Source organism: Diadema antillarum, unplaced genomic scaffold (genome assembly GCF_040938485.1).
Source record: "Diadema antillarum isolate AM-2024a unplaced genomic scaffold, OU_Dant_1.0 seq00000901_RagTag, whole genome shotgun sequence".
In the NCBI taxonomy this organism is placed as follows: Eukaryota; Metazoa; Echinodermata; class Echinoidea; order Diadematoida; family Diadematidae; genus Diadema; species Diadema antillarum.
In genome coordinates, this window is record NW_027271761.1 from 759,099 (window position 1) to 772,405 (window position 13,307).

At 40.5% G+C, this 13,307-nt stretch overlaps 1 protein-coding gene across 1 annotated transcript in view; it reads left to right on the top strand.

Moving 5' to 3' along the window:
• The window catches only part of LOC139741085 (E3 ubiquitin-protein ligase TRAF7-like), a 96,672-nt gene that overhangs the window by 48,438 nt on the left and 34,927 nt on the right, over positions 1-13,307 (top strand). Inside the window, exons 7-11 of the mRNA XM_071651674.1 lie at positions 5,508-5,547; positions 6,218-6,398; positions 10,218-10,293; positions 11,088-11,174; positions 12,310-12,505. Coding sequence (XP_071507775.1) covers positions 5,508-5,547; positions 6,218-6,398; positions 10,218-10,293; positions 11,088-11,174; positions 12,310-12,505 — 580 coding nt within the window. The remainder of the gene's footprint in view (positions 1-5,507; positions 5,548-6,217; positions 6,399-10,217; positions 10,294-11,087; positions 11,175-12,309; positions 12,506-13,307) is intronic.

Sequence of the window (13,307 nt, forward strand, 5' to 3'; positions counted from 1 at the left end):
GCTCCATAATTAGTCGTACAAAAATGAGACAAACGGGACAGTTTTGTTGTGGCAAACGGTTTCAAAAAGCAAAGATGCCCTTTCAGCAGGCTGACCTAAAACATTTAACGGATAGTGCATATTGTAGGTTTCTAATATAGTGAAGTAACCATGAGGCACCATGCTGACGCCACAGCCTTTTATTTTTGGCCGACAATGTTTTTGTGGAAAGGAAATAATCTCTTTGGAGGAGAGTGCATAGTAGACAGGTGAACTCTCCCCTTGAAATATACTTCACCCCTTCTACCCCCCCCCCCCATTCCCTTGTTTCCATTGCCCGTGGACATTTAATTGCAAAAGATAGACGTTGAGTCTGCCTAATCGATGCAATTAACAGCTGCTGTTCCCACTGGAAATGGGGTAAAGAATTAAAGAGTTATTTCGGAGACCACGAAGCAGAGCTCCGCTTCTTACTCACATACTCGGCAAAGTCAAGGCTATTTTTGTCCTATCTGTACTGTTGTCCTTCTCGTCTCAGTCCCATACATTGACTGCGCAAGGTATTAACTCTTCCTGTGCTATTGGTAATCAGTATGTGTGTGCAGCGTCAGTGGCGTTGTGGCACAGGAGCCCTGAAAGACTTAATTGGGGGAAGGATTGCACAAAATGGAGGTGTGGTGAGGTGCAACCACTGTCCTGCGCACTGCAGACTTTGCAGAGCCTTTGTAAGCCGTTATGCCTCAGTGCAGCAAAATGAAGTCAGCATCAAAGTGTGTTTTGAATCCATGATGTTCCTGGGCCAAATACCTTGTGATTAGCTCATAAACTCACCTGCTTTTTTGAGTCATAAAAATTGCTCTATTTTGTAGTACTTGGAGATACATTGTACCTATCTGGCTGAAATAATGCCATGCCTATTGAAATCATATGACGTTTCTAACCTATCTCGCCCAGATAGAATAAACAAATAGATATTGTATGTTTAACCTTTTTTGTATGTCATTATTAAAAAGATGTGTTAGTTTTATTACAAAACAATAAATTGTTTCATGATATCTGGACCATAAGCATCCTCATGACATGGTTTCATCAGAAATTGAACAGTAACCTAGTAAATGAATTGATGATGAGATGTGCAATTAATTAATGAATAATTTAGTAATCAATACGTGTATAAGATATCTTTGATGTACACTTGTATCTTTAAATTTGTGGATATGCATGAAATACTGTTCTTTCCAAAAAAAACATCAATTCTTTGTGCATGGATATCTCATCATTTCCAAAGTACCTATAGATGCCTGGCCCAGCACTGCATATAAAGCCGTTGCATCTCTGTTCATTTTCTACATTTTCTATCTTATACAAATGCATAAAAGTTGTTGACCAAAAAGTTCATCTCGGTGATGCACCGTTAGTCAGTTTTGCCCTTTCCCGTGGTATTTTTCCAAAGCTGATGACAAAGACATCAAATCACATTCATGTGCAGCGTGTTAATAGAATGGAGTGATTCGGGATATCATGTGTCTATGTGGCTTCTTGGTAAGCATGGGGGGCAAAGGGGGCAGAAGAGTTACTTCATAAGAGAGGCCCTTTCCAGAAAACCCTCCTCATCACACCCATTTCCTCCTGTTATACAACTCCTCGAAAGTTTCACCAATCCCGATGGACCCCGGTATTCGCGGTATATAGGCCAGTGATCTTGAGCCGTGATGTACCCCTGTGTCCGCACACAGAAGGAAACATGATAGATAGCAAGAAAATGACCTAAGATATATATATATATATATATATATTAAAGTTATAGGAGCGCAGAGAAATATATTAGGGCACAACCAAATCCCTCGCTGCCTCTCCTTTTGCTGGAGTCGGGAGCATGTGCCGACCGGGAACTGCTGGATCCAGTTTTGACCCATTTGGATCAAATTTACGCGCCGTCTCTTTATCGTTTTCGGCCTGTTCAGGAACTGTGTGCTTAGCAGCTCGATCCTAATCAGAGCTGACGGGCGGACAAAAGAAAATTGAAAAAAAGTGGAAGATGTGTCTGTTCCCTGTATCCGTTCATTCTCTCTCCGTCCTAAAGAGGAACATCCCCCTTTTTTCCCTCTACCCCTTCTTCTTTCGTGACTTCTGTGATGAATTTACTGATGAAACATCATTTGACGAGAGAGAAAGCTAGTGTCTAATGTTGTTTGTTCCAGTTGACCATTCTTCCTGTACCAATTGTGGTATGTTCTCTGAAGATGTATGCGAGGTAAAAGTTGGACGTTTGCCCAAGTTATCTGTGACCACGGACAAAATGAGTCCACAAGTGTCACGCGAATTGCTTGCACAGCATTCGTGGTGGTGCTCTTTGTCTCCGATGTGTGTCGGGTCAAAGAAGATTGTTCATTCACCGTGGGATTTAGACATCGACACTCTACCGATGCTCTCTATATTTCTCTGCTAGTCTTTAATGGCACATTTTACTGTGCATGATGATATCTTACACGTTTTGTGCTGTGTAGTAATACTCATTTTCTTTTCATATCAATTTTCTCCTTGTGACCCTAAATTGTAGTTATACAAGAGGGGTCATCTATCACAAACAAAAAAGAAGGGTTTAGCATAAAGCTGTCTTAATATTTGTACCTACAAGAAGACAACAGTTAAGAGTAGAACTGGAAATGTTATATACATGTAGTAACTGAATCAGCAAAGACATTGTATGAGTACATATCAAATGGTGTACTGTACTGCAAAATGGTTGTAAATTCGTTACTTACTGATGGGGTAGTGTGCGTAGAGACAAATTTGACTATGAGAGAATTCCTGAGCAATGCATTCGAATGTGTTAGCTGACATGGATTTGATTTGCTTCTGTACTCAAAAGTAATACTTTCACGTGCACACATCGATCTACATCTACCCTATAATTTTGTATTAGACTGTACTTGGGTAGTATATTGATTCATGACACTTTTCCGAGGTTTCACAGAAATCTGCTGCAATTTACTTTCCACATTGTACACGAAGATAATGGAAGCAGATAGAGAGAAAGAAAAAAAAACCAGGTAAAATCCGCACCAAATACGACGGGGAAATGCACATGCATTCTATATGTCCAGTTTTAGCTTTAAAGGGATGGTACAGTTTCAGTTGAGATGGGGCTGCAGGTTTCCAACATTTTTTTATGATGATTTTTGAGATGATGAGAAATCTCTTATGAAATATGAAAGAGCACATAATTGTAAAAGGAATTCAAAGTTTATTTGATGAAAATTGGTTTTGAAATGGCAGAGATATCAATAACAAAGCAATCGCTTTGTTATACTTTGTTTTTGGATATCTCGGCCATTTGAAAAACAGTTTTCATCAAATGAACTTTGAATTCCTCTTAGAATTGCATACTCGTTAGCGTTTCATACAGTGGTTTCTAAGTATCTTGCAAAAAAGTTAAAGGCTGAATCCTTACCTCAACCAATACTATGCCATCCCTTTAATCACCAACCAGGCCCCCTCCCCTCCCAGGTCTACTCTTACCGGGAAATTGATGATGCAAATCAGCGATGAATTTTTGCTTGGAGGCAGGTCAACACATTGTCCAGGCCTGAATAGCATTGTTTCTTCATGTTTTGCCTTGTTTCTGTCCCCCCCCCCCCCCCCCCCCCGTTTTTTTTTTTTTTCATTGTCCTATGTCTTCTGTTACTCAGTCATTTTGAGTCACTGGCTTTATGAATGTAAAGTTTGTTGCATATATGAAAAAACAACAACAAACAGAGACTTATTTGAATGCAACAAACTCTCTCAGGGGGTATGTGGTTTCTGTCCGGTCATGAGCAATGTTTGAAGGAATGAGGGAAAGAGAGAGAGGGGGAAGCGAGAGATATATAGAAATATTTCAAAATTGATAAATAGAAACAAAATGAGCTGGGGAAGGAGAGATAGGAATATATAGACAGATAGAGTGAGAGACAGAAGGAGAGAGAGAGAGAGAGAGAGGGAGAGGGAGATAGGAAAAGATAGAGTTGAAGAAAAGAGCCAAAAGAAGTTATGCAAAGTAATAATAATAATAATAATAATAATTCACAATATTCATCTAGCGCATTATCACATGAAATGTCTCTCAGCATTAAAGAAAAAAATAGGAGAAAATGGCTTTTAAATCCTGAAAAGAATGGAGGTTGTACAGTTGGAGTCATCTCCATATTCCCACTAGGTGTGTCCAGTGCGTCACAAAGTCGTGATGGCTCTCGCATATCGCGTCATGACATGTTATTTGCTCGCACGCATACCACCGAGAATGACGACCGACTCATGAAAACGCATGAGGACGGGGTTCCCAGGGGAATGATTACATATCTCTAATTGATGTGAAGTGAGTGTATCCTCCAGTTTCTATCACACCGATGGATGTATTCCAAAAAGAAAACATGTAGAGGTCAGTGTTGAGCATACAAGGTTGAGAGCAAAGAAACGTGGCTGCAGCAAATGGCTGAAAAATATTGAACTTGAAATTTTCGCTTTACGCTCAAAAACATGTTTACCAACAGAAAAAGAGAGAAAAAAAAGAAAGAAAGAGCACTATCAAGATCATCGCTTGATTTCGTTATTATTACTAAAAGTCTCACGTTGATGGCCTGATGCCCACTAGGGGAGTCCATTTTGGAAGGTCACATGTTTAAAAGTCATCGTGCTATTGTAGCAGCCATACAAAACAGGGCAGATGGACTTGCTTCGACCACTCTCTGCACTTTTCGGAATAATGATGTCTTCCAATGACGTTTGTGGAAATAATGGACAATCCCACGGGTGGAGCTAAAACAGCCTCCCCAACACCTCTTGCAGGAAACTTCTATTTGTCAGCAATGCTAATTAGGTTCGTTCTGATTATCAGCGGGGACGGGCCAACTTGTTTGCGTGATGTCTATGTTTAACATGTCATGCCCGGACATTTTTTTTTGCAGAGAACACATGTTACTTTTTCTCTCTTTTGTTTGGAGAGGGAACACATGTGACTATTTTTTTTTTTTTTGGATGAGAAAAATCAAGAGACAAGCTGAGGCTTGGCTGTAAAACTTCACATTCAATATGAAACCTCTTTCATCAGATATGAGAAGAAAAACAATTTGAAGCAGATTCTAAAAGACTGCTAAAACTAAACAGGGAAATCACTGGTATACCACACTTTTAAGTTGATCTTAACTTTCAAGATCAACTTATATATTCTTTGTGAAACAGCCCCCTTGACAACAACCTAAATATCCACTCTGCATGTGTGCTTGCTAAACTTTGATACATAACATTTCCGGGATGGAAGAGAGGCATAGGTTTTGTTTTTGTTGTCTTGGTTTTGTTTTGTTTTGTTTTGCTTTGCTTTTCTTTTCTTTTCTTTTTGTCATGTTTTACAAGATACTCAGAGTGCGGAACATGGAATTTCTCAGTGTTGGGGATAAGCCCGATTTTATTTCTTTAATTCAGTGTGACTAATGATATGAATGATTTAACTCATCTTGCTTTTTTTTCTCCTCTTCCCCCACCCCCTCCAGCACACATACTGCCGCAAGTGTGTCACTTCTCGACAGTTCGGTAAGTTCCATGCTCCAATTTCCTGAACTAGCACTTGTTCACTTTTAGCTAAGTCCTTCTCTTCTTGTGGTAGAACTTTTCTGGCATGGTAAAACTCAACGTATGTGTGGTAGTTCATTGCGTAAAATACTTGAGAAAATAGTCATTCTTCCTCCATGGCTGTTTTTTCTTCCAATTATTTTACTCATTTGCGTGGATTGTTGGAGATACATGTATGTTTCACTTCCTTTAATAGAAAAGAATCAGCAGGCATAGACGTAATGCAAAGTGGCTAAATGTGCTACTCCATAAGAGAGATACAGGTATTTTCATGCTAAATTTTGCACTCTTATATGGATGGTATGTCTCTGCAAGAAATACTCTGTGGAAGAAAATAGATGAATGTTGAAGATCTTGATATCGAACATGACTCTGGGTCCAATTATGTTCCTAGAGTTTAATAGACTTGTGTCATTCAGACATTGAGAGCCATCTTTAGATGACGTACAAGAGAATCTGGAAGGCTCTTTAACCTGGAATTTATTAAACAAGTGAGCAATTCAGGTGTTAACATCTTCTATGTCACATAAAAACGTAAAGCCTTGTCTCATTCCTTTGTTACCTCTATGATGCTCTCTCCCCTGTCTCCTTGACCACTGATGACCACACCCTACCACGCCCGGCAATGCAGAGAAGTGTCCAGTGGACAACATGAAGCTGGCCGTTGTCGTCAACAACATTGCAGTCAACGAGCAGGTGGGGGAGCTCTTCATCCACTGCATGTACGGCTGCAAGCCGAGCACCACCAACCCGGGAGAGTACGAGGTGGACCCCGAGGGTTGCCCTTTCACCATCCGCTTCAGTGAGAGAAGGTGAGTTACTGTGTATGACACCGCCCCCTTGACATTAGCGAGCTTTCGCGAGCACGACGCGGCCAGTAGTTGAGCATACCCATTAATTTCCAGAAAGCAAATTTCTGTTATTTGATGATGCACCTTTGTATAGCAGTACAATAAGAATTAAAAAATTGAATGTCAGATTTGCATTGAAATTCAGTGTTGCCAAGTTGAATAATGATGACAGTATTAGGATTTCTACAGCAAAATTCTTCCGGGATTTAATGCGTTAAACTCAGTCTCGAAGTTCATCTTGCTGCCTCTGCTGTCGCGTGGTTCAAATAGAGGGAGACGTCGTTCATTTCTTGTGGGAAATGGTTATTGGTGTGGATTTCGCTCACTTTTATCGCTGGATTATGTCTGTATGTGTGTGTGTGGGAGAGGAAGGAGAAATGGGTAAAGACATTAAGTACTCGGTAGGGGAGGAGGAAGTTGGAGTACATGAGAAGGGAGAGTGTCGGAGGCGTAACGTACATCTCAGCAACCTGCGCTTCGGTCTCACAGGGGCAGCTACGGTATATTGTTCCGTGGGCCGGCATATATTTGATCGATCCTAATGACCACTCTCCACCGCACGCGTCCTCTGCGAGTTCAGCCATGTGTTTCTAAGCAATCAGCCCTCTCTTCTGATTAATTCCCATTATTCGGACGGGGATTTGTTGGCGAAACTCGGTGTGACATCGTCGCTTTCAATTTCTTGTTCCGATGGAGCATGGTTATTACATCACTGCTCTCCCCTCTTACCATTTTGTTTTCGTGTTCCTTGTTTTTGTTTGTCCATGGGATTTCCTTTCTCTCTAACATAGGCCCACTCATAGACTTTGATGTAGATTCATCCTTGCTTTTATGATCACTGCCATGGGACAAGTGTGTTACACTATGGAGATGTACATTTGTATGTGTGTGTGTGTGTGTGTGTGTGTGTGTGTATGTGTGTGTGTGTGTGTGTAATTGAATAGTGGACACACAGAGAAAGACTTTGGAATCAATGAAAAATCAGGAAAATAGGAATGTGTTCATGTACAAAAAGCCTGTGCTGTGTGTTTTGCTGGACTGACAGCATTGTTATAAACAATCAGTATTTTGTAATATAGCCCTTTATTATTTTGCTAGCAGCATTGCACAGTTTTACTGGAAACTGACCTTATGGAAAAGGGTACTACTGTAAAAGTGGATATTTTTGCACGAATAATTTTTCGCGCTCGGCTGGACAAGGAGAGTTTCCCATATTTTCAAATCTGTAGAATTATGACATCATCTACTGGAAAGTACGGCAAACAAAAATATTTGCATGCTTTTATTCTTGCGCTAATTACCGATTCATGAAATGCACGAAGATTTCCACTTTTAGAGTACACGTATCTAAGCTAACAGAAATTGTGTGATTATCATTCACATTTGGTGACCCAAATTAACAGTGAGTGCAACATTTGCTAGTCCAGTTCCCCCCCCCCCAAAAAAAAAAAAATGAGAGAAGATTAGTCAGTATTAAGTAGATTAAACTTCAAACAACACAAGAACAACTGGGGACTGCAAAATATGTTTCATATTTAATACATTTTTCCCCAACAAGTACTTTGTATTGATAGAGGACTATCAGAATCTGCATACTAAGTTTTGGCAACATGGAGTCAGTGCATCAAGGTGTGTTGTTTGTTGTCAGTTTGAGCACAGTACGGACCACTGATGGAAAGGGGATTAATGTGATTATATTGGATGGTGCTGAGTTTAGAGTGTTGATTTATTGCCTTGGCAACAAGGACATCACATATGCGTGAATGACTGGTCATGCCACAGACGCCAATCATAATCTGCCCTTGGTCATCAAACAGTTACGTTTTCTTTAGTCCTATCCACGCCTCTCTTGAGGCGACTCCATATTCTGTGACCGGTCTTCAGTTTAACAGCTTCTTAAAGTAAGCAGATATCAATATACATGTACATTTGTACCGTTTGTACTTAATATGCTCTATGCTTCTGTTTCTTACATCACATTTTGCTGTATTGTTGCTCCATTCCTTAAACTTTGACCCCTTTTTCCATGGAATTCTTATCTCTCGTTTTAACCATTTATTTGTGGTCTACAGGCATATTTGTACTCTGTCACCTTTTTCTGTGTGCTTTTTGCTTTATCTCTTAAATATCCTTCTCTGTTTTTTCTTTTCCAAAAGAAAAAATCCCTTGACACCCAAATAAGACAATGAAAAGAAAGGCAAAGTGAAAAATAACTACCAAATTCCACCTCCTTCCCTCCCCCCCCCAAAAAAAAGAGAGAAAAGAACTGAACTGCTGTATTTAGCACAAAACATCTTTGTCCCCTGCCTGACTGTAAATGTACTAACCCGTCACATACATATGTACAGTTGTATGCATACACACAGATACACATACAAAATGTACATGTACACAACCACACATTCACGCACTCACAAACACAGCATACATTGTACACACACACACACACACACACACAAGCTGTACTGTTGCAACACAGGAAGTGGCTTCTCAAGTCGAGATAGTCACTTACAACAGCCCCCTCGCCTGTCCTGACAGATGCCAGCTTCAGATCGTAGGAAATTAGCATTACAGGAATCTGTGTAGATTTATTTTGATATTTTCCCAATCTCTGTTCATCCCCTCCCCCCTCCCCCTCCCCCCCCCACCCCATTACTCAGGACAAAGCTCTCATCAGAGATTTCAAATGTGAACAAATAACATCTTTGAATGAAAACTCCCCCCAAAAAATCCTGTCATCAACCCTGAACTTGTTGATGGGCTTAAACATGGAAAAATTCGAAGAAATGTACTTCATTTTCTTATGAAGAATGTTGGGATGTTGTGTGACTCTTTTTTTTTCTTTTTGTGTGTGCTCTTACACCACATTTCCGTGGTTGTGCGTCATTCCTTGCATTGTCAAGCTTTGATGCTATTGCAAGCATTCACAAAACATTTGTCTTAATGTGTTTGTCTTCAAGATTAAAGGCTTAGACACCTCATTCTTCTTCTTCATTTTTTTTTCTAGGAATTATTCACAGCAGAACCTGAAAAGGGGAAGTGCAATTTTTACAATTTCGTAATCTAATTTGATATCAGAAAAGAGCTGACTTGTCAGTTTTAAAAAAAAAAAAGTTCTGTCTTGGGGTCCAAAGTGAGAAGTGTTTGCCGCATCAGTATGAACACTGATTAAAAACTGCAAATGACAAGTCATGATTGTACATTGCTGTTCTTGCCCTTGGCAATTCCTGTTTATCTTGTGATGTGTTTCATCCAGAAAATGGTCTTACAAACATGGGATATAGGTAGCGCGAACGCCAAAGCCGTTGGGACTCTAGAGGTAATCCGTGGTCATTGCGTTCAAGGGCAGAGAGTTTTCACCCCGACGTCAAAACAAGCAGAATCTGATGAGAAGTGTGTTCGGAGCGTCCCGATCAGCTGAGGGCATTTGTTTCAGAGAGAGCGAGAGAGAGATAGAGGGGGCTGAGATACACATTCCTGTTTGCTGTGATGGGGATGCGGTCATTATTTGATATCCAAACCGACCGTCGTTTTGCTGGATTACCGTTAATGCCTGCACCAATTCCATTCTGACCTTGCAGCTTGGGTGTGGTCGGGCACACGCCTCGGAACACTCGCCTGGCTCCGCAGGCAGGTCGCGTCATTAATTATGTCCTACTTCATTCTGATCCATCTCTTTCACGCTCCAGATCTCTTGTCCCCCCGAAAAAAAAGCTACTCTCGGATGTATTCCCTTTGTCTACAACTTACATCTTGTCTGTGTTTTTTGCGTTTCCATAGAGACCACGAGTCACAGTGCGGTTATGCCCGTGTCCGATGCCCGAATAACCCTGACTGCCCGCTCGTGCTCAAGATGGTAAGAAAATCATTGGATTGGACCGCGGACTAATACTGTATTCATGAAGCGAACTGTGTAATAGGCAGTGAGAGAAATTAACTCTGACCTTCCCTTGCCTTTGGAAGTATTTGTCAAAAGTTGGAGAAGTTTGTTGAGAAAGCCAGTTGGCTGCTGTGTGAAGGAGAAATCACCTCGCATCATGGACTGGTATTATGTAAGTGTTGTAAGCTCTGGGCTCTTATGACTTTGTAAGTTCATATCTCATTTAGATTTAAGATTTGTACAGTATGTATGTATTATAAATCAAGATTTTGTGGGCCAGGCATCCTCCTGCATTTACTTTTTTTTTTCTTCTTCTTCTTGTAAAATCTATTATGTTAAGTGTTTCACATAATGTGTTTATCATTACCATAAAGAAACACTAATGTACTGGTTTGATTGATTCATGTACTGATACATGTACGTGTATACAATTGTATGTATAACATGTCTATATATTTACAGTGTATATATGATAATATACATAATACGTTTGAAGGAAAATTGAAACATTTCAAAATCATGTGTATGTCTGATGCTTCTTAAGAGCAGCCATTTATTCTTATATGTATACAGTGCTTTTCTTTTTTATTATGCCTGCATTCACACCTCTCACACTGAGCATAGAGAACATTAACATACAGAGGGGTGGAAGGAGATTTCTATTCGAGAAACCAAATCAAACTCTACTTTATATGCTAGTATATGTCTCCTTGTCAAAGTTATTATTAATTCTTTTTTTGTGTGTGTGCTTCTCCAATTCATTTGTGCAGGAACTGGAGTCCCATCTTTTGAATTGCAACCTGTGCAAATGCGACCACCAGCGGTATGGCTGCCACTTCGTTGGCACCCAAGAGCAGGTAGGTCTTCCGTTTGTCGTCATGGCGATATGGTCCCATTCTGTCATATTCCTTGTGTGTCGTATGGGGGATGATGCGTAGGTGCGCAGGGTGGAGTTTTAGACTAATTTGCCTTCATGGATGGAGAAGAAAAACAGAACAATAATGATAAATTGCTCATGGTCTGCACAGGTCGCTCCTAATTGCAGCATTGAGCTCATCATGTCACATCTATAGGGATTTCACGTTTTACGTCAAACTTCATATCGAATAAATCGCTTGATGTCAGGCGCTCCCTTTGTCATCGAGTGTGAGTGTGCTTTGAGCAGATACATGTACTTTGTATGTCGATTTAAATGAGTCAAGCATTCTTTTGTGATGGGCACAGGCAATACATTACATAGCATTCCTATATAATAAAGCAAAGTATACGTACCATGATATTGTCCATATAAAATGATAGTGATTTCGTAAGCTCAGATGGGGCGTGTCCGTTGATGATGTGGTCTAAATTTAGGTCTCCCACTGGAACCTCGTGAATTAAAGCATGTATCATTCTGCTCTTTCATTTCTCAAGTTGATTTTCAGTCGATTTTAGACAGCCCTCCTCACAAAGGGACAGATATTGACAGACTGTGTGTGTCATGGGGCTTGGCAGTCATTTCCCCGCGAGCTTAACTTTGCGCCCTTTGTTCTGTCAATCTCCCCGTATTTTCGCGTTAATCCGCTGCGTGAGGCCACTGTCTTTCTGAGACTTTGTTTTCAATGACGGCCTGCAGAAGTTTGCAAGAATAATCTCCCTCCCCCCTCTATTTGATATGCCTTGATCCAGGGGCTAATGAACGATTATTACACCTATTACCTATGCCAGGTTTCACTCTTTTTTCCCCCCTCAGTTTTAACTTTTTTTGATAATATAGCAAACCTTTACCCTTTATGTCATCAATAATGATGACCTCAAATCACCTTTTGTCATCTTATGTTCTGTCCTTGCAGTATTCTTAATCTACTTATTACAAAAACAACTCCCTATCCTACTGCTGAACAAACAGTGAAATGCAAATGTGCTGGGATGCTGTGATGCCGACTACTCCATTGCCTATTCATTCATCTGTCGTTCTGTCCATCCCTTGAATCTCTCTGTCTGTCCGTCCAGGTCATGGAGCACCTCTCCCAGGGCCAGTGCCCCTACGACAGCATCAAGGAGTTCCTCGGCGCCTCCGACGACAAGATCCGCGAGCTCCAGATGACGATCCACCAGAAGGATCAGGAGATCGGCTTCCTACGCTCCATGCTGGGCAAACTCTCTGAGCGCATGGACCGCCTCGAGAAGTCAATGGAGATGAAGATCAGTGAGTCCAATCTCCCGATCCTCCTTCGCTCCATCTCCGCTAGTTTGTGTCCGACTTCCATAATTCATGTTTACTCACTTTGCATGTCTGTCTGTCTGTCTGTCTCCCTTTCTCTCTCACTAGCAGCAAACAGCTTGCTTGTTTAGCTGATATTTCCTCATATACATCTTTCTCATCTGTCATTGTAGTATGGGAAGTGTGAAAATTGTTGTGTCATATTTCCAACTTGAAAAGAGCCAAGGTAGAAATCAAGATGTTTGTGCATGTAGAAAATGGTGTCCACAGAGAACTCGAAAAAACTGTGGATGTGTCTTCATCTTGAATTCTTTGTAATTGTCTCAAGATCATGCACCTTGTTTTCCAAACATGCTCATCATGCAATCTCTCTTTTGGGAATTCTTTCCTTATGAAATACTTAAGAATTGTATTATTTTGTATGGCATGATATGTCATATTTTGATAATGTGTACTAACATGCCATATTTTGATATCATGCACTAACTATTGCTAACCACGTCTGTCTGACTGTAAATTGTTGGTTTTGTTTGCTCCCCTTTTTCCGGTTTGAGTGGGACAAACTGTGCCGTCATGGTTGCATCCTGCCCTTTGCAAGGAAGTGTGGTATACTCTCTTAAATGCATGAGTTGTGACGTTTTTATTCGCTGAACCTTGATTTATGTCTTATCAGAGGGATGGAATGTTTTGCCTATTTGACATTTACATGGGGTTGCATGTGTTCCATTAAAGTTCCCTGATGTCCTAGTAGATATCTTAAGAGGAAATTGAAAATTAGATATTTCAG